Below are 27,855 nucleotides of genomic sequence, written 5' to 3'. Positions count from 1 at the left end.
AAACCCAAGCAAACATGATAAAACAAAAGAACTTTCCTGCACGCCTATTGTTGACGATTGTTAACAAGGCAGCACTGGGTAAAGAGAAGTGTTCTCTACACTAAATGGCACCCGTATAGCCTGGCTGGCCAGAATCAACCAAAAACCTACAAGAGACTACAAAAGTCAAGAAGCTGTATGTAGCAGGCTGCAAATCATGACAATACCCCAAAGATCTTACGGTAGTATTATTTATTGGTTGGAAGTTGATAGTATAGTTAAAGTCTCAGAGTTATCTACTTTGAGCTCCTGGCTCCCAGCAGCGTTCTTCTGCCTTTCTGGTTATCCTCCTAATGACTCTTGTAGTAAATGCTGGCCCTCAGGAAAAACAGAACAATATTTTGAGTATTCTCCTACGGTTTTATTGTACAAACCCTTCACCATCATCTAGTGTTGTTACCACTATATCGGGCTTCATTAGTGCTTAACCGCTGTGCAATTTTATGTCTATATTTTGTGGGGGACACCTTCTCATCCTACAGTGCCTCATCCATGCGTCAATGGGTTGAACCCTTCAGTACCTAATAAACCCATCCCACGTCTCTGCTCACCTGGTGGTTGGTTGTTATAACAGGCACTTTTCTATGGTGACAGCCCTGCATTAGGACTACAGCAGTTGGGACCAGAGCGCCTTCCTCCTTAAGGTAGTTAGGTGTGCGTGGTATGATTCTAGGTTCCTGACAACTTCCTGATTGTCTCCAGTCTACAGGTCCGGTCACCCTCCGTCCTCCTGTCGGCTCACCTCCAAGGATTCCTCTGCCATCTCCGCCATTCCCTGCCAGCTCGAATCTGGGTCCCCGTAACGTTTTTGCAGCTCCTGGAATCCGTGACTAAATTCTCCTCTGCCTCTGACATCCTGGAAGCCCTCGTGGTTCCCGGAGTTCTCGGACCCTTCGCCTTCTGTTGGCCCAGCCAGTAAAATACCTTGAAGGGTGGCTACTTCCAGTTTACTGTTCGCTGGCCACCTGCTAGAACGCTGACCTCTTTGTGGCTTGTCTCCTTAACGTCACCAATGTTGGATCTGAACTGGGGTCCGTTCGGCTCCTGGTAATACTGAAGAAAGCATTTCAGGGCAGTTGAAGTATTCTGCTTGTGCTGTCTTTTACCTGCTCAATATGAACACTACTTTGGCGGTCCTGTTATCTCCAATTAGAGCCCTACAAAAACCTAGTGCTATCCTTTGATTCATACAGGTTAAGTGTGGATTCCACAGGCTAGAGCTGCTCTTTCAGAATCCAAACCAATCGAAAACATATGGTAACCCTTTGTGGAAAGGAAAAGGGTATTAAAAAGAGTGGTGGAACAGCGTAGGTGGCAGGAAAGGCGAGTATCTTGCGGTGCAAGTTGTATGCAGTGTACAGCATAGGAGGTTGTGTAGGAGGCAATGGCTAAACTAAGTAGCTGTTAGTGCAGGGTATGTTATGTTATGTTATATGCAATTTATTACGCGCACAATTACTCTTGAGTATCCTGGCGCGAGGGAGTGAAGATTTAAGGACCTGGTATAAGTGGTGGTGTTTACAAAGTTATAAATCTCATTGTATATAAAGGAGATTCCATCCTCATGAAAGTGGTCATTTTAAATGCTAAACAGCTGGAACTTAACATCTCAGTAATAAAAACGTACACAATGAACAATCTATGGTCCTACGCAAGCATAAACAGTCATGAAGGTCCACTCCAATTAAACAAAAAATATGGGTCCCTCTGATCCTGTAAGCGTTTCACTCATTAGTTAAAATTTCATTTTTACCAGAAAAAAACGAAAAAAAAGTAGCAGCATTTCATCTTGGCTCCTTATTGGAAAAGAAACAATTATTTTAGAATTATCAGTCCAGGTTTTGGCACAGAAATGGGCATATCCAATGTAAAAGAATAATGAAAGTTAGGAGCAGACAGAGAGTACGAGCATTCCTAATGATCAGACTTAAAATATCACAAGGCAAAATGCTGTTGGAGGGATTATTTTTCCACATGCAGTTCTGGGGGAAGGATATTTAGTTCACCTTGCATGAAAATAGCACTTGTGTTTCCCTTGCATTAACCTGGATCAGCAATTTGGTTTTCCTGGAATTGCTTAAAGGAAACACCCACTTAACACTCTTACAGGTGACAGGCAAAACAGAAATTAAATTATAAATAACGCCATCAGGGGGATAATAAAACTGTCAGGAATGTCAGTATGTTAGTAATACACCGACAGGATTGACAGTGGGAAGATAATCTCACTATAAAATTATGCCAGCAGGAAGTGATCATAGTCAGTGGTATCAGGAGAAAAGGAATTAGAATCATTAGTGTCAGTAGGATGTTAATAACATTATTTGGGGTGACAAAGAATAACAAAAGCACTATTAATAATGCCAGGGATATGGCACTTACCTTATTATTGGTGTACGTATTCTAGTAATACCACTACTAGAGGTGGCAGTAGGGTGGGGATAAAACAATTTGAGGAATCAGAACTGTGAGAAAACTGCTAATACCGACGACAGGATAGTAACTTCACAATCACGTAATCAGCCATAGCATTAGTCATGGTGTCAGGACAACAGTAATAATACTTTTAGTGGTATCAATACCACCAGTAGAATGGTAACAGGAATCAAAAACAGAGATTTGTGCAGCATGATCTAAAATCAGCTCCTGGACACTAGCACATTTTGTGTTAGCTAGATCCATCTGGACTGAGCAGGTTTCGCGTCTTTAACGTTAAGCATAGCCCGACACACTACTGTTCATGGATCACTACAGTATGGTAGCTCTTGAGTTATATGTTCCAAAAGAATGACTCAAATGACCTCACAACTTAGACGTCTGGGCACTGCGCTACAAACATTGGATGCCTAAACCAATATGAAACGCCCTTCGCATGGACAAGAACTGAGAAAAATATACATTTTAGCCATACAATTGAACACCCTTTGCACATATTAAACCCTAAAGAACAGTAAGCACACACTGTGATATTTTATAATTGCATGCTTTCTTGCAGAGTACTGTACAGCTGCAAAATCTTAAAAAATACTAATCTTCCCCCTAACACAAAAAGTGAAGGAGCATATGTAACGCTGGAGTACATTACCGCTAAACATGCTAGGGCGCGTTGCATTATTTTAAAAAGTGGCTTTACCACAAAACTACACATACAGGATCGCTTCCAAACTACAAGCCAGTACTAACAATCACGCATGGGATGGGACCCCCCTAAAAAGCACAAACATACGAAATGGATCCAAGCACCATATGAAGGGGGAATCAGGTCAGTCGACATGGAGTTATACTGTTGGGCAACTCAGATGCTTCCAATACAGGAAAGGAGTAGCTAGAAGTAGCGGAAATTGAAGGGCCAGCTCTTTGAGCCAACATCCTGATGACGGAGCCCTAAGTAACTGCAATACCCATAGACTGTTGAAATATGGCTTTGAAATTGTTGGGGTAGAGCAAGTCATTAAGTAAAGAAAGATATTTATGGCATGGTTCGTGGCTAAGGAAAACATCTCAACTACAAGGTTTAAAGAAATAGGACAGGGCGGGAATCTCGAAGTTGGGCGGTTTCTGTGCCCAAACCCACATGCTATCCTTTGAACAATTGATTGAGGAATATGAACTGCATAGGCCCCCATTTTTCTTCTATTTACAATTAAAGACCTACAGGGGGCGCTTAGACCCTATTGCAGAATGTATTACCTGTTGGAAACCATACAAACCTTTGGAGAAATTGAGGAGAAGGACATTTCCCATCAGTACAAAACCCTGTTCATCAATGTTCAGGATCATATGGTAATATTGCAAAAGAGGAGGGAGTCGAACTTGGGAGCACTACATGAAGAGGACAGGGTTGAGGCCAAGATGGCAGCTAGACAACTGGTGATTTCATGCCCGATTACAGGATGCATTATACCCCTAACAGACTAGAGAAGATGCAGAAAGGTAGTGGGCCGGACTTTCTTTGATGTGGGCCATCAAGGGGCAGCTTGGTACATGTAATATAGGACTGGCCCGTCATCCACAGATACTAGGCCACAATCCTTGACAAATTGGAAGAAACACATAATGTTATGGGATCCCTTGGGGAAACTATTCAAAATAATAAGATCAGGTTTATGTTAAAAAAAATGTTTCTAAAGTGCTTGAGTACCCATGGATGCCTTGGTGCTAGGTTTACTTGGAACCAACTCCAGTCTGATGAAACCACGTTAGCTATGGCAATGAGGTGGGATGGACCTGGAGCAATACAGTACTTTTACCCCTGTTACCTCCCTTCAAGTTAAGACTGTGATCGGTCACTAATGTTATGATGTATGTGCAAGATTATCAATGTTGTGCAGTTATTCAAGTAAAATTGAGGCTTCGAAAATGTTGACAATTCCAATAAACTGAATTAAAAAAAATATTCATCTTCGATTATGGGTGACAGGTAAAATTTTACCAGAAGACAGATGTTCCAAAAAAAGTCACAAAGTTGTTTCTTGTGAACTGTAGGATAGCAAAATCATGTATATACGGATCTGAACATATTTCAAAATACACTACCTCCTACGGTTTCACCATTATTGAAACATTTTGTACTGAAAGTATTTGAAATATTTGTCAGTGTCAGGGGCGATCTCTTTCCCTTTTACAGATTCGAAACACATCCATCTTGAGCTGCTGGTCCCTGAACATCAAAACAAACGATTACTATATGTGCTGCTGATAGGGCTTGGTAACCACAAGAGAAAAGCATCCACAGCACAAACTTGGCATCACCTCAGTGTTGACTCTTCGTTGTACAAGAGCCAGGTTCGGTTTAATAGTATCTTCTATATAAATAAAAATGTAAATGTTTGTTTGTTCAAAATCGCAAATCTCCGAAAGTTCTTCACCGATTGCTTTAAAATTTTGACACAACATTGGATTCGAATAGGGGCGTGTTTTTATATACACAACGTTGGATTCCAATACGCGCGTGTCAAATACACGCGTGTTTTTAATCGAAAGCCCGAACAGACACATAAAAATGTCAATGTTCGTTTGTTCAAAATCTTACATCTCCGAAAGTTATTCACCGATTATTTGAAATTTTGACAACGTTGGATTCGATTAAGCGCGTGTTTAAATATACATAATGTTGGATTCGAATACGCGTGTGTCCAATACGCGCGTGTTTTTAATCGAACGGCCAACAGACCCTATCGATTTCGTTGCTGCGCAACAACTACAAGGGACGCATAGAGACAATAGTCTACATATATTAGGTTGGACAGTTGGTGTCAGGATGACAGACCGAGAAGTGGGTGGAGGGAGGGGGGAGGAGTTAGTTCACTTTGTAACATTAAGAAAGGACGCATAGAGACAATAGTCTCCATATATTAGGATGAACAGTTGGTGTCAGGATGGCATACCGGGAAGTGGGTGGAGGGTGTGGGGAGGAGTTGGTTCACTTTGCAACATTAGCGCATGTTTATATATACACGTGACAATAGTCACAAAAACATACGGTGTGCCCACAAGCATTGTGAAATTAAACATATTAGAAACGTGCGCTTACTCTTTTCTTTCTCTTCTATTTAACCAGACTGAGCCACAGCAAAGCGTAGCAGGGTACAGCTAGTAGATGAATAAAAACCCTGGAGGACTTATTTATTTTTTAGTGTGCATAAATAACGTCATACCCATTTACTAGCTAACTTCCTTCAATATGAAATTTTCAGATAATTCCCTTCAATGTCAAATTAAGTCGATTTGTCAAAGGGAAAACCATAACTGAAATTGGTTAAAATGTTCATATTTCCAGATTATCTCGCTGTGGTTTGAGGCAATACAGTGCCCTAAGTATAGCTCTAGCAAAGTTTAAGGAGACAGACACAGGCAGGCCATGACAATGTGTATTTTGGATTCAAAGTATAGATGTTAGAGGAGGTGATGCTCCATGGGGTATGCAACCTTTACAACACAACTTTTACCACGCAGTGCTGTTACAACGCATGTATTACAACGAAAACCATTACAACGCATTACACTGGGGGGCGCTCTAGGATAAGGAATAGTTTTAATTTACTATCCAACACCTTCCCTAGTGTCCACGGGGACTGGAGTTGGAATAGTAAATTAAACTATTCACTATCCAGCACCCCCAAGTGTAATGCGGTGTAATGGTTTTCGTTGTAATACTTGCGTTGTAACAGCATGCGTGGTAATAGCATGCGTTGTAACGTCATACATCCCTCTATGGGGTCCAGGATGGCCGCTGATACATGGAGCTTTGTCAACACACTGTTCTCCAGCTTCCCGGCTGCTTCTTGCTGCGACGGGTGCATTGAGGATCTGAGAAGGGTCCTTGGGACAATAAGGCAGTGATTTTGTGCCTGGGAGTCTATGATCATTTGGATCAAATTTGCTTTCGTCCCGTGGACTGACACAATGCAGCACCCAACCCAGGCCTTAGGCCTCATACATCATGCCTGGGTATCGTGTAGGTATAAGCAAATGTACCCGAGACATCCACTCGGGGGCCTGGAGAATAATGTGCAATCAGGGAGAACCAGCACCTGAAAGCTTCTTTCCTTGTCCTGGGCAATGTTGGCATGACGGACACATAAGAAAATAGTAGCATGGAGACCACTGGGGAACACAGACTGGGTCCCAATTAATTCTGATTTACCCATCCCACCCCTCATGGACTCTGAAGATTGGGAGGTTTCTATGTTTTTTTGAAAGAAGACAAGCAAGAGTTAAATTCCAAAACCCCTAACATGCCACCTAAAGAAATTGAAATAGAGACCTCAAGGGAGATTTTTCTCTCTCAAATCAAATGGTCATTGGGCTGGCCCACTCAGACTGGGACAGTCCAAACCTCTGTCAGGCCATGCTGCAGACACATAAAAAGCAACAAAACATACGGAGACAAAGGTGTCTTCTATGACAGAGCAAGCAGTGTGGCATCTAGATGCTGAAGTAGCTGAAGTGGAGAGATCAATAAATGAAAGAAGGCAGAGAATGCAGAGGAACAAGCCGTTTGATACCAAATGGATCAATTAAAAGTCAGAGCAAGGGCAGAGTGGCTGAGAATTTTGGAACTCTCAGCTTCGACCACAGAGAAGGCCCTTGTAATGAAATTGCACTTTCTTAAAGATGTGCTTCTCAGCGGAGCAGGATAAGAACCCGAGCTGGTAGTTAACGCTGTCAAGCTGCTAACTAGCGCCCCTCTGAATATACTCTTAAAAGGCTGGCATGGTTCTGGTGGATTCAATCAGCCCACAGCAGACAGAAGAGTTGGTGGTTGGAGGTTCCAAAATCCACCTATTCACAGACCTGAGTAGACAATGAAAAGACATGAACCGCAGTACATAAAAAAACTGACTTCCCAGGAGTGTGAGTTGAGGCACCTTGTTTGGCCCCCAGTGAAACTTACAAGTTCAGAGTGGAGGGAAAACTTTTTTGTTTTCAAGCCGAAATTCTAACAGAGACTACCTGGACCCTAGCAAACAGGCCAGTGGCAGCATGAACGTCGGCGAAAGGCCATAAATAGTTGCAGCTTTCTTTGAAATTCAAGGTCCATTTCTGTGGGTACCCACTCAGAGGACTCCTTCAACATACAGGCTGTGACGCTATAAATATGTGCATTTGAAACAACTTTATGTTGTACCTAAAGGGCACCCACGACACTACAGCAAAAACGCGATTTATTTCCACAATAACCTACACAAACCAGCTCTAATTAATGAACAAACTCTTTACAACCTCACACAACCAAACACCAACAGACACAATCGACTTATGGCCTTTCAATGTATGCACTAAAAGAGCATCCAGGAAGAGAATGAGCTGAGAACATTTGTCGATAGCACAGTACAAAAGCGATTAACATAACAGAAGATAAAAGAATCCACAGTGTAACTCCCTTTATTCATTCACAGTCGCCCGCACACATAGTTAGCATGATCCTGTTTCAAAATTATGTGTAAACCCTACAGATTCCAGGTTTAAATCACTGTACACACAACACCGTGTTTCATATATTTGAAGTCCATAGGCGAGTAAAACTGAGTTAAGGAAAAGTGGCTTGTTTATAGTACTATGACCTGGCAACAAACCCCTATGAAAAAAATCAGGTTACTTCATTGTTGGCAATGAAGGATCAATTTAATTGAAAACTTACTTCTTTGGAATGGTAAACATTTGGGAATGATAAAATAACCCTAAAATATGCAGCACTTAGAAAAGACATATCTCTGACATAGAAAAATGTAATTCTAAATAATTACGCCTGTGAGTAAAGGGATAGTTTCCGTTTCAAAATCTAAACTACTTAAAAATAACGAAACAGCTTTTTAGAGTGCTGAACTTATAGAGACTAATCTCAAAGTTAAACAGCCAAAGAGACTACTTAAAGAAATCACATTGGTAAATCGGCATTCAAACTGAAACAAGTATTGGCTAAGCCAATACGTCTTACCTTTGGAACCTATGAGCACAAATGCACATTTATTTGGTCGATCCTGGGCAGCACATGCACTGCTCTGCAAGCCAGGCTGTATTGGAGTACGTAATAGAAGCCTCACCCACTCTCTGCCCATATTTGACATTGGCTTGTGTCTTTGTGCTTTGTAAACCCTGGCTTCTGTTTCTTAAATAGGCTTGTTAGTCCCTCCTTAGTACCGCCTTGTCTTCATTTGTTACCTCCCTTGAGAACTGGCGCTTTTACTTTGGTAGTTACACAGCGAGTCTTTTCAGGTCTCGCCTGGCGAAAGCAGCGGATGCTCTGCTCCAGTGGCGGTTTCTGTGCACGGGCGTCGGGGCTCCGCCCCCCTTACTTTTACAGACAAATGAAGCAATCATAGCAATGGTTAAAAAATGTTTTGTCATTAAAAACTATTTTCCATTTAAGTTCCTAGAATGAGGGCACTGTCTGCCCTACTCACGGACATCGGCGTTGTTGCTGTGCTCCACAATGCGGACACATGACAGCCTTTTAACTGCTTGCTCCCCTGGCCCTGGGTAGGTGGGTATTTGCCGGCTGATGATGTCTCCGCCCTGAGACCTGTGAGGTCATCAGCTCGGCAAAGATCTAGCATTCCGGCCCAGTCTCCACCCCCTGATGACGTTTGGGTAAACTTGGCCCCGGGCGTTTTCAAAACAAGCCCGGTTTTGCCAAGCTTCCACGTCAATCAGGGAGTGAGGGCATTGTCACCCCTCCCTCCCCTAATTCGTTGCAGGGTGTGGGTGGGACCATACTCTCTGACGAATTGGAAAAGGTGTGGCAGCAGAAAGAGGCAGACCAGGAATCGAGTCTGCGCAGACACGACTTGTTGTGTGACTGAGAGTGAGACAGCTTCGCTTCCTGCACGAGCTTATTCATTGTGGCCTTGGAAGAGAATAAGAGTCGGAATGCGCGGTAATTTACTTGTAGTCTAATGTTGTGTAAAAGCTATTAGCCACTTTCCTCAAGACCGTGGGCCTTGTAACCTACAAGTGCATATTGCGCGTGCGTGCTCATAGACACACAACTCCCCCCTCCTTGCTACCGCTCGCGCGCTCTGGCACTTACATGATAATGCTGCCTCCTGTCTAAAATTGTGCCCCGGGGGCCGGGACTGAGGTCACAGCAACCACCATATACTGTGCTATCACGGAGGGCTGCATTACTACACCTCACCTCAGCATGAGTCCTTAGTGCCCCCCAATGAATTGCTCAATGAATTGCTCAAATGGGGCCTGGCATGATTGATTAGGCAGAGGCGTGCAGCTCGTTCATGGTTGCACAGAAGGACATAAGATTAATTCTTACGTGCACACAGATGTCTGTCTTTCAGTAAAAATAAAGTTATTCTTTTCATAAAACATTAAACACGCGGCAAAAAGGAGCACAAAACACAAGCGCAAAATGCTGGAGTCCAATCGGCGCTAAAGAAAGTGCCAAGGAGAAAGCAAGCCATTTCTCACTCCAGCCAGCATTTCAGAGAAAAAACTGTTCTGTGCATTTCGTTTGATTTGGCCTAGATTAGAAGTCATTCATTCTGCATCTGATCAAGTCAAGGCGCCTCGTACAGCTCTGCATCTGGGAGGCCTTGCAGGGCAGCAGAAAGAGATGACTTAAATGCGTTTTTTGTTTATTTCGGTAGTGTTCACACAGTCGGAAATAAGAATGATTTACTGCATCGCTGGCAGCTTGTGAGCAAGACCCCATATGGGAAGGAGTCGGCAGCGCAGCTAGGCAGGCAGTTTACAAGGTAAGGAACTGCAATTATGCAATGGGGCAGACGGATGAGTGTATGCTAAGTGCTTTGTAGAGCGCATGTGCGTCCAAATTGTATACATGTAAACGGCATTTCCTTAGTATTCTCACAGGTGCTGGATAGCACGACACTAAATAGCAGTGAGGAGACAGGAACAATGCCAGGGAAGAGAACGACACACACTTCAATATGAAGCAAATTCTGCTGGCTGCATTACCAATGCACTTTCCACTTTGCTGACACATCTACACAGAACTACCGGAAATTTTAAGACACAAATTCACAACTGCCCTTTTCCGGTAGCTGAACAACACGTGCTCAGCACAGACCTGCAATATGCGGCGTGTGTCTATCTTTCTACCACAAATGGGCATTCCTACAGTGTGAGCATGCCCTCCAAGGTCCCTACAGACTCTGCTCGTGGCATTGTTTTAATAGTGAAATTACTAAAACATTTGATGTACAGGAACATGCCCAAAAGCCTGTGCGGCGCTCAGCTTGAGCTTCTGGTGCAGGGCAGATTTCAAGAAAGGTCAGAGCAAAGCATCTCCGACTGACACACGTATTATCCTATCATTTGTGACACAGGGGACCCCCCCCCCCCCTCAACAAGCAGTTTCCAGACACCAACGAGAGTGCCTTTAAACCTACAACCATACACAGTGCATAGCACGTAGAGTACTGCATAGTGAAACTGCACTAAACAGTAAATACAAAAATGACATTCACACATTTAAATGTGCTTTCAGTCATATCGTTCCAGCGTACCTGGATTTATCTGAGGTGCATGGAAAGTTTTTGCTTCTCTGGGAGAGCACTGGAATGTCATTGCAGGGAAGCCTCCTGAAGAAAATAATGATTAACAATGAGGTTCGCAAAGTACCTTGGAATTGCAGGCTTGGCTTTGAAATGTCAAAAAAATCCATGTTTTAGAAAGAGTTGGGTGGTTAGGCATTGTATTTCAAAGCAGGCTGCTTTGTAGCATATAACCATCTGTTACTGCAACATGTCATACCTTTAGAGGGCGTGCGGCAGCCATAATTGGCTTATTCAAACAAAGTACAGGCAGCCTCTCAACCAGATAGATAGAACAATAACACTGGGGAGTACTAATGAAATTGTATGTTAATGTTTCTATTCTTGAATGATGATTAGCTATTGGGATGAATATATAAATGAATACTGGGTTTGCATTATTCTAGTGTTTGAGTGGTGGCTTGTGGACCCCGCCAAATCATCTCATTCTTTTTGTTTCTGTACACAGTTTTTTTTTGTTATATGCATTATGCAGGACCATGCCATATTTAGCACGTTAGGATTGCTGATGATAATAGACTTGTTTTGTAAAGCTTTCTTCCCCACCAAGGAGTTCATTTTGTGATTTCTCAAATACCTAACAGGACGGATCCTTCAGGCTACAGCGCGCGCTCTCACTGGAACCTGTGAACTTTAAGTTAGGTGCGCATCACTGCAGCAACTTTCCAACCTCTTTAGCTATCGTTTTGGAATTGGGATCAATGTGTACACCTCACACATGACTTATTTGTGTATTTTCACTCGAATCTCGAGAGGCAAAAGGTTTGTGTTGCAAACTATGCCTAGTTATCAGCAGACCAGCAGAAGAAAACTTCACACGCCTTTAAGTATTGATTTGATGTCAGTGGAATGATAGCTCCAGCCAGTTATTTCAGGTCCAGAGCAGCTTTTCCATGGTGATGGGTCCTTATAAGTGAAGACATAATCGAGTGGGCTCAGAAGCGATAGACAAGGCGCAATAGGGGTTTTATGCACCAGTGGAAGCATCTTACATCAATGTCACTCGACGACAGATGGTCAGGTCCAGGAACATAGCGCGAGACCAGGGGGCATGGGGGTCAGCTGGATTCCAGGATATTTCTTATGGTATCCCATTCATGTTCTGAGTTGACCAGCAATGACGTGGAGGAAGATGTATGCCTTAATGCCTTTATAGAGAGTTATGCTTTTTTCTAATAAGTGCACAACAGCTATCAGTGGTGAATTTGATGTTTGCGAGTCTAGCTAAAGACAAGGAGCTCTTCACAAAGGTGGTGGCAGAGGGAGGAGTTCACAGGATGGAGACGAGGAGGGAGGCTATGCAATCTTTATGCCACAAGGCATTACCACACAGGAAAGCAACACATAGGAAAGAACCACCAAGACCCATTTTGGTACTTTACCTGGCAGTATTTTACCACACAGTATAGTATTTTTTAATGACATACATATTATGCCATTTGAAAAAAGAGAATTTAAGGGTTAGGTAAGCTTAATGGAGGCCCAGGTAAAGAAAGGGAAGGAGTCTTTAGAGTGCTGGGCAGGTAGAGGTAAATGGTCAGACTAGGCTGACTAGGATGGGATGTATGTACTTAACTATCTACATAACCACATACACTTTACTTTTCACAGTCAAAAAGGAGGTGAGCATTGGCTTAGACTAATTATTAATTAGTTTAGGCCAAACCTCACCTCGTTTTTGACTGTGAAGAATAAAGTGTGTGTGTTCTCAAATTTACTTGAAAATGCACCATTTGCCCACACATTTTTCAAAATTTTCTCGGGGGGAAATCCCCCCGAACCCTCCTTAGGTTGTTTGGCGCTCGCTCGCTTCGCTCGCTCGCGTCAGTGTGCTCCAGCACAAATGTTAAGCCCCACCTATTTCAAATGTCACCAGCCGCCACTGCTCTGCTCTCGCTATTGCGAGTACCTTTTGGAATCGATTTTGTCGAGGGTTTTCCTGCACGCGTCTGCATGGACAAACATGGCTGCTCTTGCCATTTGTCCATAGCAGACAACATGCGCGTGTACGTACGGACTGTGGACAGTCCGACATCATCCTGTGCCAAGCTTTCCATGGTCATGGCAACTAAGCTTTGTGCACGCGCGCGCATGTTGTCCAGGCATATGGACAAGAGATGTGTACGCCCGCGCGCATGGCGGCGTACTTCCACAGCCTTATTCTAAACCTCCCTTGCGGCTTCCAATGCAGAAATATGTAATTTTAGAGATTAAAAAACAATGCTAATGCTTTTTTACCCAATATTTTTTTAAGTTAATATTTTCATGGCCAGTAGCACTCCCCAACAATACGTTTTGCATGAAACATGACACTTCTTCCATAGTTTGCATTTACCAAAAACTGGGGCTTGAGTTTGCAAAGACATGTAGCCATGACTACACCGATAACAGCATGTCTGTTCTCGGTCCGCCCGGGGTTTCGCAGCTGCCTTCCTTTGACAGGGAGCTGTGAGTCAGTTGTTGCGCCTCTGGCACCCCCCCTCGGCTGCAGTGTTCTGGTGTCCGGAGCCTCGTGCCGAGGCATTGTTGCTCAACCGGATGTGGGGTTAGGGGAGTGCTCGGCATTCTCTGTCAGTGACAGTCGGACGCATCGCCTTCCTCCTCTCGATCAACGAGACTGTGATGCCTTAACCTGCTGTTATGCTTAGTAATCACTCCCTGACTTCTTCAGTGGGCATGTTGCCACAGCATGGGGGTCAAGAAGCGTGTATGTATGTAGCAGGACTTGGATAGCACCCAGGGCTTTAAGTGGGATGAAAAACTAAAGGGGGGGGGCTCTCAAATGGGCGTGGCCGATGTAATTAGGGTGTGGCTTGAAAAACGGGAACTAAAACTCTGAGCTTAACATAGCGTGCTGCACGAGTGGTAATTTTCGGCTTCTCACATCAATCAATCAATCAAAGCATTTATATAGCGCACTACTCACCCGGAGGGTCTCAAGGCGCTGGGGGGAGGGGGTCCGCTACTGCTCGAACAGCCAGGTCTTGAGCTGCTTCCTGAAGGCGAGGTGGTCCTGGGTCAGGCGGAGGTGGGTCGGAAGGGAGTTCCAAGTTTTGGCTGCCAGGTAGGAGAAGGACCGTCCTCCTGTGGTGGCTCTTCGGATGCGGGGGACGGCGGCGAGGGCGTGGCTGGTCGATCGAAGCTGGCGTTTGGGAGCGTAGAAGTTGAGGCGGCTGTTGAGGTATCCTGGGCCTTGGTTGTGTAGGGCTTTGTGTGCGTGGGTGAGGAGCCGGAAGGTGATTCTCTTGTTGACCGGGAGCCAGTGCAGGTTTCTCAGGTGTCGGGAAATGTGGCTGCGGCGGGGGATGTCCAGGATGAGTCGTGCTGAGGTGTTCTGGATCCGCTGGAGTCTCTTCTGGAGTTTGGCGGAGGTTCCGGCGTAGAGGGAGTTGCCGTAGTCTAGACGGCTGGTGACGAGGGCCTGGGTGACCATCTTCCTGGTCTTGGTGGGGATCCATCGGAAGATCTTACGTAGCATGCGAAGGATGTTGAAGCATGACGAGGAGACGGCGTTGACTTGTCTAGTCATGGAGAGGGAGGAGTCCAGGATGAAGCCCAGGTTGCGTGCGTGGTCTGTGGGTTTGGGTGCGCTGCCCAGGGCGGGGGGCCACCAGGAGTCGTCCCAGGCGGAGGGTGATGATCCCAGGATGAGGACTTCCGTCTTGTCCGAGTTCAGTTTCAGGCGGCTGTTCGACATCCATTTGGCTACTTCTGTCATCCCTTCATGCAGGTTGGCACTGGCGGTGGCGGGGTCGTTGGTGAGGGAGAGGATCAGCTGGGTGTCGTCGGCGTAGGAGATGAAGTTGAGGTTGTGCTGGCGTGCGATGGCTGCGAGGGGGCTCATGTAGACGTTGAAGAGTGTTGGGCTGAGCGAGGAGCCTTGAGGAACGCCGCAGATGACTTCGGTGGCCTCTGATCTGAACGGGGGGAGGCGGACTCTCTGTGTCCTTCCGGCGAGGAAGGAGATGATCCACTCCAGTGCCTTCTCCTGGATTCCGACGTTGCTCAGGCGCTGTACTAGGGTACGGTGGCAGACAGTGTCGAAGGCCGCGGAGAGGTCCAGGAGGATGAGGGCCGCTGTTTCTCCGTTGTCGAGCAGGGCTCGGATGTCATCGGTAGCTGCGATCAGGGCGGTCTCGGTGCTGTGGTTGGCCCGGAAGCCAGACTGCGAGAGGTCGAGGGAATCGTTCGTCTCGAGGAAGGCGGACAGTTGCTTGTTGACGGTCTTCTCGATGACTTTTGCCGGAAATGGGAGCAGCGAGATGGGGCGGTAGTTCTTGAGGTCGGTGGGGTCGGCTGATGGTTTCTTAAGTAGAGCGCTGAGTTCGGCGTGCTTCCAGCTCTCCGGGAAGGTGGCGGTGTCGAAGGAGGTGTTGATGATGTCCCGCAGGTGGGGTGCGATGACAGCGTCGGCCTTGTTGAAGACGTGGTGAGGGCAGGGGTCTGTCGGGGATCCGGAGTGGATGGAGTTCATCGTGCGGACGGTGTCTTCGGTGCTGATCGGGGTCCAGGCGCGGAGGGTGGATGTGGGGGGCGGTGGTACGGTCGTGGCTTGCGTCGGTTGAGTGCTGAAGCTGTTGTGTATGTCCGCGATCTTGTTGTGGAAGTAGGAGGCGAGGGAGTTGCAGAGGTCCTGCGAGGGGGTGATGTCGTTGTTTCCGGCGTTGGGGTTGGAGAGCTCTTTTACAATGTTGAAGAGTTCCTTGCTGTTGTGTGCGTTGTTATCCAGTCGTTCCTTGAATGCGGTTTTCTTGGTGGCGTGGATCAGTTGGTGGTGTTTTCGGGTGGCGAGCTTGAGGGCAGTCATGTTGTCCGGTGTTGGGTCTCTGCGCCAGGTTTTCTCGAGTGCTCTGCAGTTCTTCTTGGACCTCTTGAGTTCGTCGTTAAACCATGGGGCTTTCTTGCTGCTGGGTCTGTTCGGCGGGGTCTTCAGAGGGGCGAGGTCGTCTGCGCAGTCGCTGATCTATTTCGTGAGGTTGGTGGCCGCTTGGCTGGGGTTCGTTGTGCTGGTGGGCGGGTTCTTGCTCAGGGAAGTAGCGAGCTGGTCTGCAGTGATCTTGTTCCAGCTTCTGCGGGGAACCTGTTGCTGGTGGTGGTGGATCGTGTTCTTTCTGTAGCTGAAGTGGACACAGCTGTGGTCCGTCCAGTGGAGTCCGGTGGCGTGGCTGAAGGTGATGTCTTTGCTGGAGTAGAAGACGGGGTCGAGTGTGTGTCCGGCGTAGTGGGTAGGGGTGGTCACCAGCTGCTTGAGACCGAGGGTGGCGAGGTTGTCCAGCAGGGTGGTAGTGTTGCGGTCGTTGTTGTTCTCCAAGTGGAAGTTGAGGTCCCCGAGGAGGATGTAGTCGGCGGAGAGGAGGGCGTGTGGGCTGATGAAGTCGGCGATGTCTTCGCTGAATTGTGTGCGTGGTTCCGGGGGTCTGTAGATGAGGGTTCCTCTGAGGGTGGTCTTGGGGTCGACGTGGATCTGGAAGTGCAGGTGTTCGGCGGGTGCGGGGGTATCGTCGGTGTCGGTCGTGATGCGGATGGTGTTTCTGTGGATGATGGCGATGCCTCCTCCGGTCTGGTTGACGCGGTCCCTCCGGATGATCTTGTAGCCTTCCGGGATGGCGATGGCGATGTCGGGCGCTGAGGAGGCGTTCATCCAGGTTTCCGTGAGGAAGGCGACGTCTGGGGCTGTGGTGTCGAGCAGGTTCCAGAGCTCGACGGCGTGTCTGTGGACGGAGCGGGTGTTGAGCAGGATGCACTTGAGGTGGTTGCTGCTGGCGTTCGGCTTGGTGGGTGTTGGTGTGGCGTGGGTCCGGTTGCAGGTGTACTTGCAGGAGTGGCAGCTGAAGGGTCCATGGGTGCGTCTCGGGGTGGCTCGGTAGCAACCCGGGGTCCTTTTGTACCCAGATATATAATACAACTAGTAACATTACACCCATAACAAGCCAGGACTATTGGCTTTGCCAATGGTTGTTAGTTTCATAAAATAAATTAACTACAACTAGGGTTTCGTTGTATAGAATATTGAAATTGCTGCAGTTCTGACATGTTGAAGCTGAAAGAACTGTAGCGAGTCTCATCCAAGTAACATCAAAGGCATTGAAGGGTGGTACTGCCGCAAACATATTTAGGAAGCCGTCTAGCTTAGTTGTTGCCTTCAGAGTCAGTACAGACAGGACCCAACCCACGGTGCAATGGGTGGTGGCTGGTCGACAAACAACTACCCCAATCTACGTACAAGCAGCTCTGTGATGGGCAAGGCTTGAATGTGCTCCGCTGCTCGTGGGAATTCCTGTGCACTTCTCGCAGGTTGCACTGGCAAATAGAGCCGCACTCACAAGTGACGAACGTGCTCGTAGAAATAAGCATTCAGGTGGAGTTATTTAGTAGTCTAAATGGTTCAAGCTAAGTCACTGGGTTATGCCGCCGTGCTTGACAACTTAGGGCTAGTTGTACGCAGATGCCTTTGATATGGTCGACAAATTAAATGCACAGGAAATAACCTCTAAAAAAGGACCTACACCATACTTGCAATTAATTTACTCCAGTAAAAGTTAGCACCGCCCACATCCCCAGAAGCTCTTCGTGGGCAGCCACGGCAACGAACACACTTTGTCACACATACCATAGTGCGTGTGAGCTTTCCAAGCACGAGAGGAGGTGCACACAGCGCTTGGATGGCTGCGTGTGAGCTCTGCAAGTACGAGAGGAGGCGCACACAACACTTGGATGGCTGTGTGTGAGCTCTGCAAGCACGAGAGGAGGCACACAACACTTGGGTGGCTATGTGTGAGCTCTGCAAGCACGAGAGGAGGCACACAACGCTTGGGTGGCTATGTGTGAGCTCTGCAAGCACGAGAGGAGGCACACACAACGTTTGGGTGGCTGTGTGTGAGCTCTGCAAGCACGAGAGGAGGCGCACACAACGCTTGGGTGGCTATGTGTGAGCTCTGCAAGCACGAGAGGAGGCACACACAACGTTTGGGTGGCTGTGTGTGAGCTCTGCAAGCACGAGAGGAGGCACACACAACGTTTGGGTGGCTGTGTGTGAGCTCTGCAAGCACGAGAGGAGGCACACAGTGCTTGGGTGGCTATGTGTGAGCTCTGCAAGCACGAGAGGAGGCACACAACGCTTGGGTGGCTATGTGTGAGCTCTGCAAGCACGAGAGGAGGCACACACAACGTTTGGGTGGCTGTGTGTGAGCTCTGCAAGCACGAGAGGAGGCGCACACAACACTTGGATGGCTGTGTGTGAGCTCTGCAAGCACGAGAGGAGGCACACACAACGTTTGGGTGGCTGTGTGTGAGCTCTGCAAGCACGAGAGGAGGCACACACAACGTTTGGGTGGCTGTGTGTGAGCTCTGCAAGCACGAGAGGAGGCACACACAACGTTTGGGTGGCTGTGTGTGAGCTCTGCAAGCACGAGAGGAGGCGCACACAACGCTTGGGTGGCTGTGTGTGAGCTCTGCAAGCACGAGAGGAGGCGCACACAACGCTTGGGTGGCTGTGTGTGAGCTCTGCAAGCATGAGAGGAGGCGCACACAACGCTCCGAATTTTGTGCAGCGCATGCACCAGGTAAGGTTTGTTCAGGTGGAGAGGGGGCGTGGGGGCGGTGTTGTAGCAGAAGGAACTGCCAGGCTGGCACTGGTATATTATGTTAATTTGCTGTTTAACATGTTAGTAATGCCTATACATAATAAAAACTGACCACCGCATGCAAACTTTCCCAGAATCCTTTTGACGTGCACAGGCTCATTAAAGTGTCCTTCTGTAACGTAACTAGTGCTCATGTAAAGCGCACAAACTTTACAGTATTGAACACAACAGCTACATTGCTCTACAACATACCTTAAAAACATTGGCAATAGCTCTGGGTAAACACTTATAAGGTCCCACGGGTAGACCTATTGGCTATTCCAATGATAGTTTAGTCTGCAAGCACTATTTTCGAAAATGCCTTTCTCCTACTGCAGGCATGACATGCTTTCATGAGCCATGAGCTCTTTCACTTTCTAAGCAGCCCTGGACAAATGTGGACGTTTCTTTGAATAGGTCACGCATTTACAAGAGTTTAAGCTATTGGCATTGTACATGACAATGCCTTTTATTTATATGTTAACTATCAAAACATAAATAAAAGGCATTGTCATTTACAAGGCCAATAGCTTAAACTCCCGCAAATGCGAGACCTATTACATTGCAAATGCTTGTTTTTTAATGCAATGTACCTTCCGCAACTTGCTGCCTACTCCTCTCCCCCTTCCCAAAAAGGGAAAAAAGATGAGTTTTGTTGGAACAATAGAAGAGCGGGTGGGTACAATGGAGAATAAGTGAGGAAGGTTGCCGCACATGAGGGAAAGAGCACACAGAGCACGAGAGAAGCAGGGAGTCTGGTGGGGGAACGCACAAGAGACCGGGCTTGCAACACAAAAGAGACAGTAAGCCAGAGCGCTGGGGAGAAATGCAGGAGGGAGAGAGCTGAAAAGCAAATGCACTCTCAGGAAGTGCTTAAGTAAAAAGAAAAAAGTGGTTCCTGAAATATGAACAGTAAAGGGATAGAAGCCAGCCAATCAGAGAGATGGTGACAAAGAAAGCCACTGAATAAGAAGCAAGCCAATGAGAGTGGCAAAAATCCAACCAATCGCAAGCATGGATGGGCTGTAAGCCCCTGTATGTTCTTGGTAAGCCCACAATAGGCATTTTACAACCAGACAGAGTTATTTGGTAGGCTCGACCTAAAAACACCAGTCCTCAAAAGTTTCTTGTCAAACTTGAGGCACCCCCCCAGCTGAAAGCAAAGGGGTCTCATGTGCTGTGAAGCAGGGGACAAGGACAGACAGTTGAAGAAAAAAAAGCCTTCTCAGGGTACTTACTACTTGAAATAAATGTAAATATGAGAAATTGGGTTATCACCAAATCCAATGGGTGCTTGGGAGCCAACAGAGGCTTTAATTGATAGAATCACCTGAAGCATCATGGTGATAAAGATTTATTTTGTTTGAGAAGTTATGTTACGTTATCTGGATTCATGGAGAGCACTATCGTGTGGGTATCCTGGCGCTATGTGAGGTTAGGGTGTTACCAGCTGGGTTCTTGAGTGAGTCCTTTTAATGGACACTTATAGAAACAAATGTTTGCATTAGATACGGTCAGATTGTGTATTACTTAAGTATATATTTGATAGCATTGTTGAGCAGAAAAATGATGATGGATTAAACCCAGATCTGTGACTGAGGGTGAGTGTCTGAACAGTTGCAGCACTCCGTCCATCATCTTATTGTCTTTGTTATATTATTTCTGTCACCTCAGAAATAAACCTTAAGTAATATATTGGAAAACCACGAATTTAAATGTGATTAAAAAAACTGGGGGAAGGGGGGTCTCTGAATGGGGAGTGACCTCAGAAATATTACTGGGAATCTTTTCTAAGAGGCATGGTCTGTGCAAATAGGGCTGTGGCTTAAACATATAAACTAAAATGTGTTTCTTTCCATAGTATGCCACCCAACCAGTATTTTGGTGCCTCTATGCTGGATTTCTGTTATGGCATGCAGACATATCACACAATATCGGACATGCACCTAAACAAGCCTCCCAATAGACTTTGCCAATGCTTGTTAGTATTATCAGATAACTAAGTACCAACACTTGTTTTGTATAATTACAATTGAAAATGTTCAATTCTAAAAAAAAGAGAGACTGTGGATTACATGTTATTAATGTCTGCGGAAGGGCTTGTGGTCTTCGAAATGTCTCATCACTTTCCTTTGCAGTCCCCCATGTGTTAAACAAGCACTTTTTCTCCACACATCTTTCTGAACATGTGCATATCTATTTCCCCGTCAGCAACATTTTTCTCTCTCCTCTCTCATCTTATTGTGTTTGTTATATTATTTCTGTCACCTCAGAAATAAACCTTAAGTAATATATTGGAAAACCACGAATTTTTAGTGTGATTAAAAAAACTGGGGGGAGGGGGGTCTCTGAAAGGGGAGTGACCTCAGAAGTATTACTGGGAATCTTTTCTAAGAGGCATGGTCTGTGCAAATAGGGCTGTGGCTTAAACATATAAACTAAAATGTGTTTCTTTCCATAGTATGCCACCCAACCAGTATTTTGGTGCCTCTATGCTGGATTTCTGTTATGGCATGCAGACATATCACACAATAACGGACATGCACCTAAACAAGCCTCCCAATAGACTTTGCCAATGCTTGTTAGTATTATCAGATAACTAAGTACCAACACTTGTTTTGTATAATTACAACTGAAAATGTTCAATTCTAAAAAAAAAGAGAGACTGTGGATTACATGTTATTAATGTCTGCGGAAGGGCTTGTGGTCTTCGAAATGTCTCATCACTTTCCTTTGCAGTCCCCCATGTGTTAAACAAGCACTTTTTCTCCACACATCTTTCTGAACATGTGCATATCTATTTCCCCGTCAGCAACATTTTTCTCTCTCCTAAACATACTTCCTTGCATCTCCTCCACTTCACCCTCCCCACACACACAACGCACCCACTCACTCACCTGTAAGCACTGCATATTCTATTACTTTTGCCCCGTCAGTATTGTGACAGCTGTGTACCTCTTTCATACCCTGTAGCATACAATCACAGTTACAATTGGCACCCTTGACCATCACTCTGTGCGCTTTTCGCAGAGGCCAGGAAGTGGATGAGCATGTATCCTGAACACCTTTATGACACACCGAAAGTTAGTGTGTGAAACTCACTAACATGGAGAAGTGTGGCTCAATGGTTAGAGCGGCAGACCCTGATGCAGAGGTCTAGCCCGGGACCAGGGTTCAATTCCCCGCCTCGGCGGGTCTTGGGCTAAAAAATTCCACGGACCTGATAATTCTCGCCTCGTGCCTATTCCAATCATGGAGTCCCACTCTGCAACTCTGGGCAATAGCTTGCTTAATCTCCACTACGGCCCCCACAACGCTAAGGATGCCTGGCCTCCACCTTGGGGGTGCCCAGGAGTGGACACCTCACAGGGAAAGCCAGGATGGGTTCCACAGCGGTATTCGTACAAGCGCCTTGAGACCCTTGCGGGTGAGTAATGCGCTATACAAGTATCAATTTACAATTTACATTTATAATGTCTTCAGCCTCAACTCCAAGCTTCTCAATCATGATCAGTTATAAGCACCCATCCACAACCTGAACTCAGATAGACACAAAGAGGCGTCTCAGGTGACTGTACACACTATCAAAGAGTGATATGCCGCAGAAAAAATAACAACAGTAACACAATATTCTGGGAAAAGCAAACATTCTTAGTGAATGCAAGACTAAGTAAAACGTGAAATGCACACAGGAACTACATTGCTGACATGAATTACTTTGAGTTATGTATAGTATAGCCATTGTTCGGAAATCGATCACTGTTGTTTCCGGAGAAGCTAGGAACATGAACACAGGGCCAGATAGGGACCTATTTCAAGGTCAGATTTTAATTACTGCTGGGTCTTAGACCCGGAGGGATTCGGCCCACTTAAAGACGTGGGCAAGAAACACCTGGCTCTGTAGCTGGGCATTATAAGAGTCCTGGGCAAGGTGCTCCTGGCTCTGTAGCTGGGCATTATAAGATCCCTGCTTTCATTTCGTCTATCTCCTCATTTACATGTACACTTTAACATAGCTACTAGAAGGTTTTGTAGCGTAACTGTTTAATTACTTTAGAAAAACAGGCTTTAAATAGTACAGTGAAACAGAGTAAAGCCCATGGGTGAGCAAGCAAAGGGGGCGATTACAGGGGTGGTGAAAATAAGCAACTAGCGAGAGAGTAGTGTGAGGGTGGGAGAAAACACAGAGGGTGGGGGAAAGCAACACAGAGGGTGGGGGGAAGCCACACAGAGGGTGGGGGTGGACAGAAGACATGAGCAAATACAATTTAGGAAAGAGGTAATTGCACCAGTGAGAGATGGCAACATATGCAATCTCATGCAGTGCTTACCCAAACAGAAAAAATAGCTCCCTGAAAGCAAACATGAGAAGCAGGCAATCAACCACACTGTAAAGAGGCAATGCTCCATGCGATGGACAAATACAAGACTGACAGAAAGACATCAAATAAGAAGTAACAAGCATTGGCATAACAAAGAGGTCTCACCTTTGGGACCTTCTCAGTGTATAGGCAATGTTTTTAAGTCTATGTCAGCCAAGCGGACAGATATGTCGAAGTAGAAAAGAGAGCGTTTGATGTACCCAATGAATGTAGAGCTCGTTAGTGTGGAATAAAATAATACAGAGATACTTATGTTATAATAAATTGTGTGGTGTTTTCAGTATATCAACTTTCAAGGCTAAGGGACACTGACGGTGCTTAAAGCCCTGTACAGAAATGTTTGACTGTAGCAAAGTACTGTGTTTTCCTTGTGTAGTTTTTAATATTTTAATAACCCCCTTTTCACATTTCCAGCACCTTTGTGCGTTGTGTTGTGTATGTTTTAACATATTGCTTTAGCATAAACTTTAGTTTGTTAAGGTCCTGCAATGCACACTAGTGGGAATTTAGCAAAAGCATGTTGTTGCTGAAAACATGAACTTTAAAAAGTATTACTGCTGGCAGGCAGGGGAGGGAGGGATGGACAGGACGGAGAGAAGTGCGCACAGAGAATGAGAGGGAATGAGAGTTATTACTTCCTGTCCAAGGCTGCGAGAGTCATAGCTTGTGAGCCCAGGGTCACAGAGTAAATAGCAGAGAGAGCGCTGTGACCGCACCTTTCTAGTAAGGCTGTACTGCAGGGATCAGACTAGTGTCGAAGGGAACAAGGAAGGACACCGTTTATCCGAAGAAGGTACAAAGAGAAACAAAACCCTTAGATGGTTTAAGCTTAAATAAAGCTTACATAATGCCAAAAAATGCAAATTATATCTATTCTGAACATTTCATACGCAGCCAAACCAGATGTTAGCATACCTTTCAGCTTATCTGTTAGAAACGGAGGTCAAATGTCTCTCACACGTACACATAGTTTCACAGATTAAGGCAACATTGCGCCCAACTGACCATATTTATTGTTGTGCACATGTCAGTGCAAAAGCTTCACATGTATTTTCATTTGCGCTGTAGCATCTGTCCTCTGCTGTGCCTCCGCCATGCACCAACCCTGGCTTGACCCAAAGCATGATAACAGCAGGAACCTAAACAACTTGGTGAAGTTTATAATAAGAATGTTCTTGTAACCCTTTTTCTGTCACTGTGCATTCAAATTATTTTTCACTAAGCAGAGGCGAGATAATGGTTAGTTTACAATCTCTCCTTCACCGTGATAACTTTAGTTTTTAGTGCCCTTGAAACTAAAGCCATTTCACACTGCGGGCTAATTAGTGGTAGAGAGAACAAGATTGATGTCTACATCCAATAGTGAGCCTAGCCCGAACCATAGAAGCAGCGACGGGCTGGACGTGGCGTGATAACAGAACAATTCCACTTGAAATTAACAAACTGCAAGGGGTGGGAGTTGTTGGGGGAAGGCATGGGAAGATTAAGAGAACTGCAAGCAGTGCTGTGAGCCAGCAAGGAGAGGGATTAAAGGGAAAATAGTACACTAAAACAATACATAAGACAAATATCAAAGGATACATGTAGGAGGGGCAGTCTGCAGGGCGGTAACAAACAGCCATAATGCGGGCCAAATGCACTCTATTCATGAATGAAAACTATGGAATTAGTTAAGGCGGACCAACCAACTATTATAAAAAACGGAGGCTTGTGCTGGGTGTGTTCAAATCCCACAGAGGGATTACAGCATGCCTCGCACAGCAGCGCATGCGCGCTGACTCTAGGCTTGACCTAAAAAGAGAGTGACAGTACAGCAAACTAATGGTAATCAAAGAGAATGTGCGGTCTAGTAGGCTTGACTTCAAAAGAGAGGAGGATTCAGAGGGGATGTGTTTCAGGGCAAGGAAGGGAGAACAGTCTGCAGCTTATCTAGCTAGACTTATCACTTCTGAAGAGGCACTGTACTTAATGTTAATGACTAATTTAACATCATTTTGATGAATTACCTTGGGTTGTATCTCCTCTTTAGAAAACTCACCTGACTTTTTTTTTTAGTGCTGTTAATAACAGGTGTCACGATTACACAATTCAACGGTATCAATGTATTATAAGGGAGAGTTGGTCTTGCTGGGGAGATTGCATCAGATATCTGTGGCAGAGTTTTAGGCACATCCATTTTAAATGCTTCGGTGCACAAAATGGAAAAATGCAATCACACAATCAAGTGAATGAACACAGTGGCCTTTTGGCAATGTTGTGTAATCCCTCATTAGGCAACTGCAAACAAAAGTAAATTATAGTTCCATTCATGATCACTGACAACTGAATGTATAACGAGGTAGCCCTTTCACATTGTACAAACTGACTAAGAAAAACACATGAAAATATAAATATCAAGACTACATGTACCAGAATGTACAAAGGGCCATTGTGAAGTACAAATACATGTGATACTTTTGAGTATTGACATGAGAGGTTACTACAACCACTACTACAAAAATACACATAAATTCAATCTAGTTAAGGGAAAATGAGACCATAATTATTTATTGTGTGTCATGCACCACCTCATCTGTTTCTAAGCACTGTAAGTAACTGAAGAAAAGACGATGGTCAGTGCTTGTGGAGCTGAGTCTGTACGGGTTTTTCGGGCTTTCCTTATCAAAAAGTTCCAGTTTTGAATGAAACATTCAATACAGCGATTTACTGTTAGATGGCAAGAAGATTATAATAACACTCAAAACTATTTTCTGTGTTATCCCAGCAGGCACTGTTGGGCTGTGGTTCTCCTTTGAAAACCTGGAATGTGAGGGATGTCATGGAATTTGCAGGGAGATCCAGTTGCTGCTTGTGGACTAGAGCACTAAAAATAGAAGAAGCCTTCATCATCGTTTTGGCTCTATGACATCTTTATAATGGTGTTAAGTGCCTTGCACTGTTCCTACATTCCTGTGCACAAAAAATGTGCTCAACCTGTGAGGAGGAACTGTTGATGGGGAGTTATTTTGGCTTATGTGTGGAACGCTTTGTCAATCTACCAAAATCCTAGGTATGTATACGCGGTCAAAACATCACATGGGCATCATAGAGAACCTCATCCTGAAAGCTGCATCACCCATGTGCAGATCAGGTGGGCCGAGCGGCGTATTACGCGTACCTAGCAACATCAGCACTATGTGCACCAGTGTGACTTCACTGAACGATTGACATTGTAATCAGGCAAGGCTTGACTACTTGTCACACTGTCACACACAGCACATTGACATAATCCCATACTGAATGGTTTACGTAATTAGCTGGTATTTAAGCTTGAAGTTGGAGCCACAAAATGTTTCCTCATCTCGATGTGACTGTAAAAATTGACAGATTGAATTTTTGAATTTTATTAACTGATCAATTAATTAAAATCATTACAGTAAAAACAGACACGTGGACCGAAAGACTTGAAATAAGTTTTGTCCCAAACTGTCCAGAACTGGTGACTTGCTCTAATGCAACTAGGTATGTAGAAGCAGAGAGGTTGGGGAGTTTCTGAACTTGAAGTATTTTCAGAGAAACTTGGTAAACTGAAGGGATTTGTATACCAGTTAAGGATAAACGCTGCCCCTTGGTTTAACACCACATTAACTGATCTTAAACTAATATGTAAACAGGCTGAGAGGAGATGGAGGCGAGGCTATAAGGAGACTGACAGGCTGCTGTGGAAAACTAAAATCATGGAGTATAAGAACGAGATTAGAAGGGCTAAAGCCGATCACTTCTCCTCTGTAATTTGTAACGCTTCCAATAGCTCCAGAAGCATTTTTAACATTTTGAACAATCTTATCAGTCCTGATTGCTCCAAGAATGTAATAACCCCTTCACCTGATCTTTGTGAGAACCTAGCCAGCTTCTTTCGGGACAAGATCCAGCTGATTATTGATGGTCTTGAGGGTGGTCAGCAAGCTGCAGGGAACCTAGTCCTGGCGGCTGAGTGCACTGTAGCGCAAAAGGTGGGCGACGCGGAGGATGCTTACATAGGCCCCAGTTGTCAAGCTCCTGAACTACTCTGTGAGTTTACGCCCCTCACGGTGGAGGACTTCAGCAGTTTGGCACAGGGTATCTCCTCTGGATCACCCCTGGATCCGGTACCACATAAGATCTGGAAGGAGTACAAGGAAGAACTGTTCATCTCTTTGCGGCTGATCTGTAACCAGTCTCTTATCAGTGGTGTAATTCCCCCACAATGGAAGCAAGCTTTAGTTTCTCCTTTATTAAAGAAGCCCTCCCTTGATCCTGAATGTCTAAAAACTACAGGCCTATCTCCTTGCTGCCGTTCTCTGCTAAAATCGTAGAACGGGCTGTTAGTATCACTCCGTCTTCCCACCTTGAACAACACAATCTGCTGGAAGAGGTCCAGTTTGGATTTCGGACGGGTCATGGGACCGAGACGGCATTGTTGACCGTCATGGATGAGCTTCAGAGGCGGGCAGACAGGGTACAGGCAGCTGCACTGATTTTGCTTGACGTGTCTGCCGCCTTTGATACGGTCAACCATGAGATCCTGCTAAAAAGATTGAGCGAGATCGGGGTAAAAGGCTCTGCCTTGCGGTGGTTTCGATCCTTTTTTCAGGATAGACAGCAGGCGGTACCCCTTCCCCCCTTCCAATCTGCCTTCTCCGACGTGTTGCATGGTGTTCCTCAGGGATCGGCAATCAGCCCTATCCTATTTAATGTGTATTTAAAACCTCTGATTGCTGTCATCAAGGCTTATAATATTGACATCATAAATTATGT

The 27,855-nt window shown here is 45.5% G+C and overlaps 1 protein-coding gene across 4 annotated transcripts in view; it reads right to left on the bottom strand.

Annotated features, from left to right (window-relative positions):
- IQCH (IQ motif containing H) overlaps positions 1 to 27,855 on the bottom strand; it is an 887,303-nt gene that overhangs the window by 848,432 nt on the left and 11,016 nt on the right. The window contains exon 1 of one of the 4 annotated variants that reach the window (XM_078683045.1): positions 8,946 to 9,154. The exons of 2 other annotated variants lie outside the window; for them this stretch is intronic. In XM_078683045.1, the coding sequence (XP_078539171.1) occupies positions 8,946 to 9,098 (153 nt within the window). In that variant the 5' untranslated portion in view covers positions 9,099 to 9,154. Of the gene's footprint in view, positions 1 to 8,479; positions 8,814 to 8,945; positions 9,155 to 27,855 lie in introns of those variants that run through there. One more of the 4 variants, XM_078683048.1, reaches the window with a different exon arrangement.

This window comes from Lissotriton helveticus, chromosome 3_1, assembly GCF_964261635.1.
Source record: "Lissotriton helveticus chromosome 3_1, aLisHel1.1, whole genome shotgun sequence".
Taxonomy (NCBI): Eukaryota; Metazoa; Chordata; class Amphibia; order Caudata; family Salamandridae; genus Lissotriton; species Lissotriton helveticus.
Note: the sequence above shows the minus strand (reverse complement) of the source record. Positions and strands in the feature narration are given on the sequence as shown.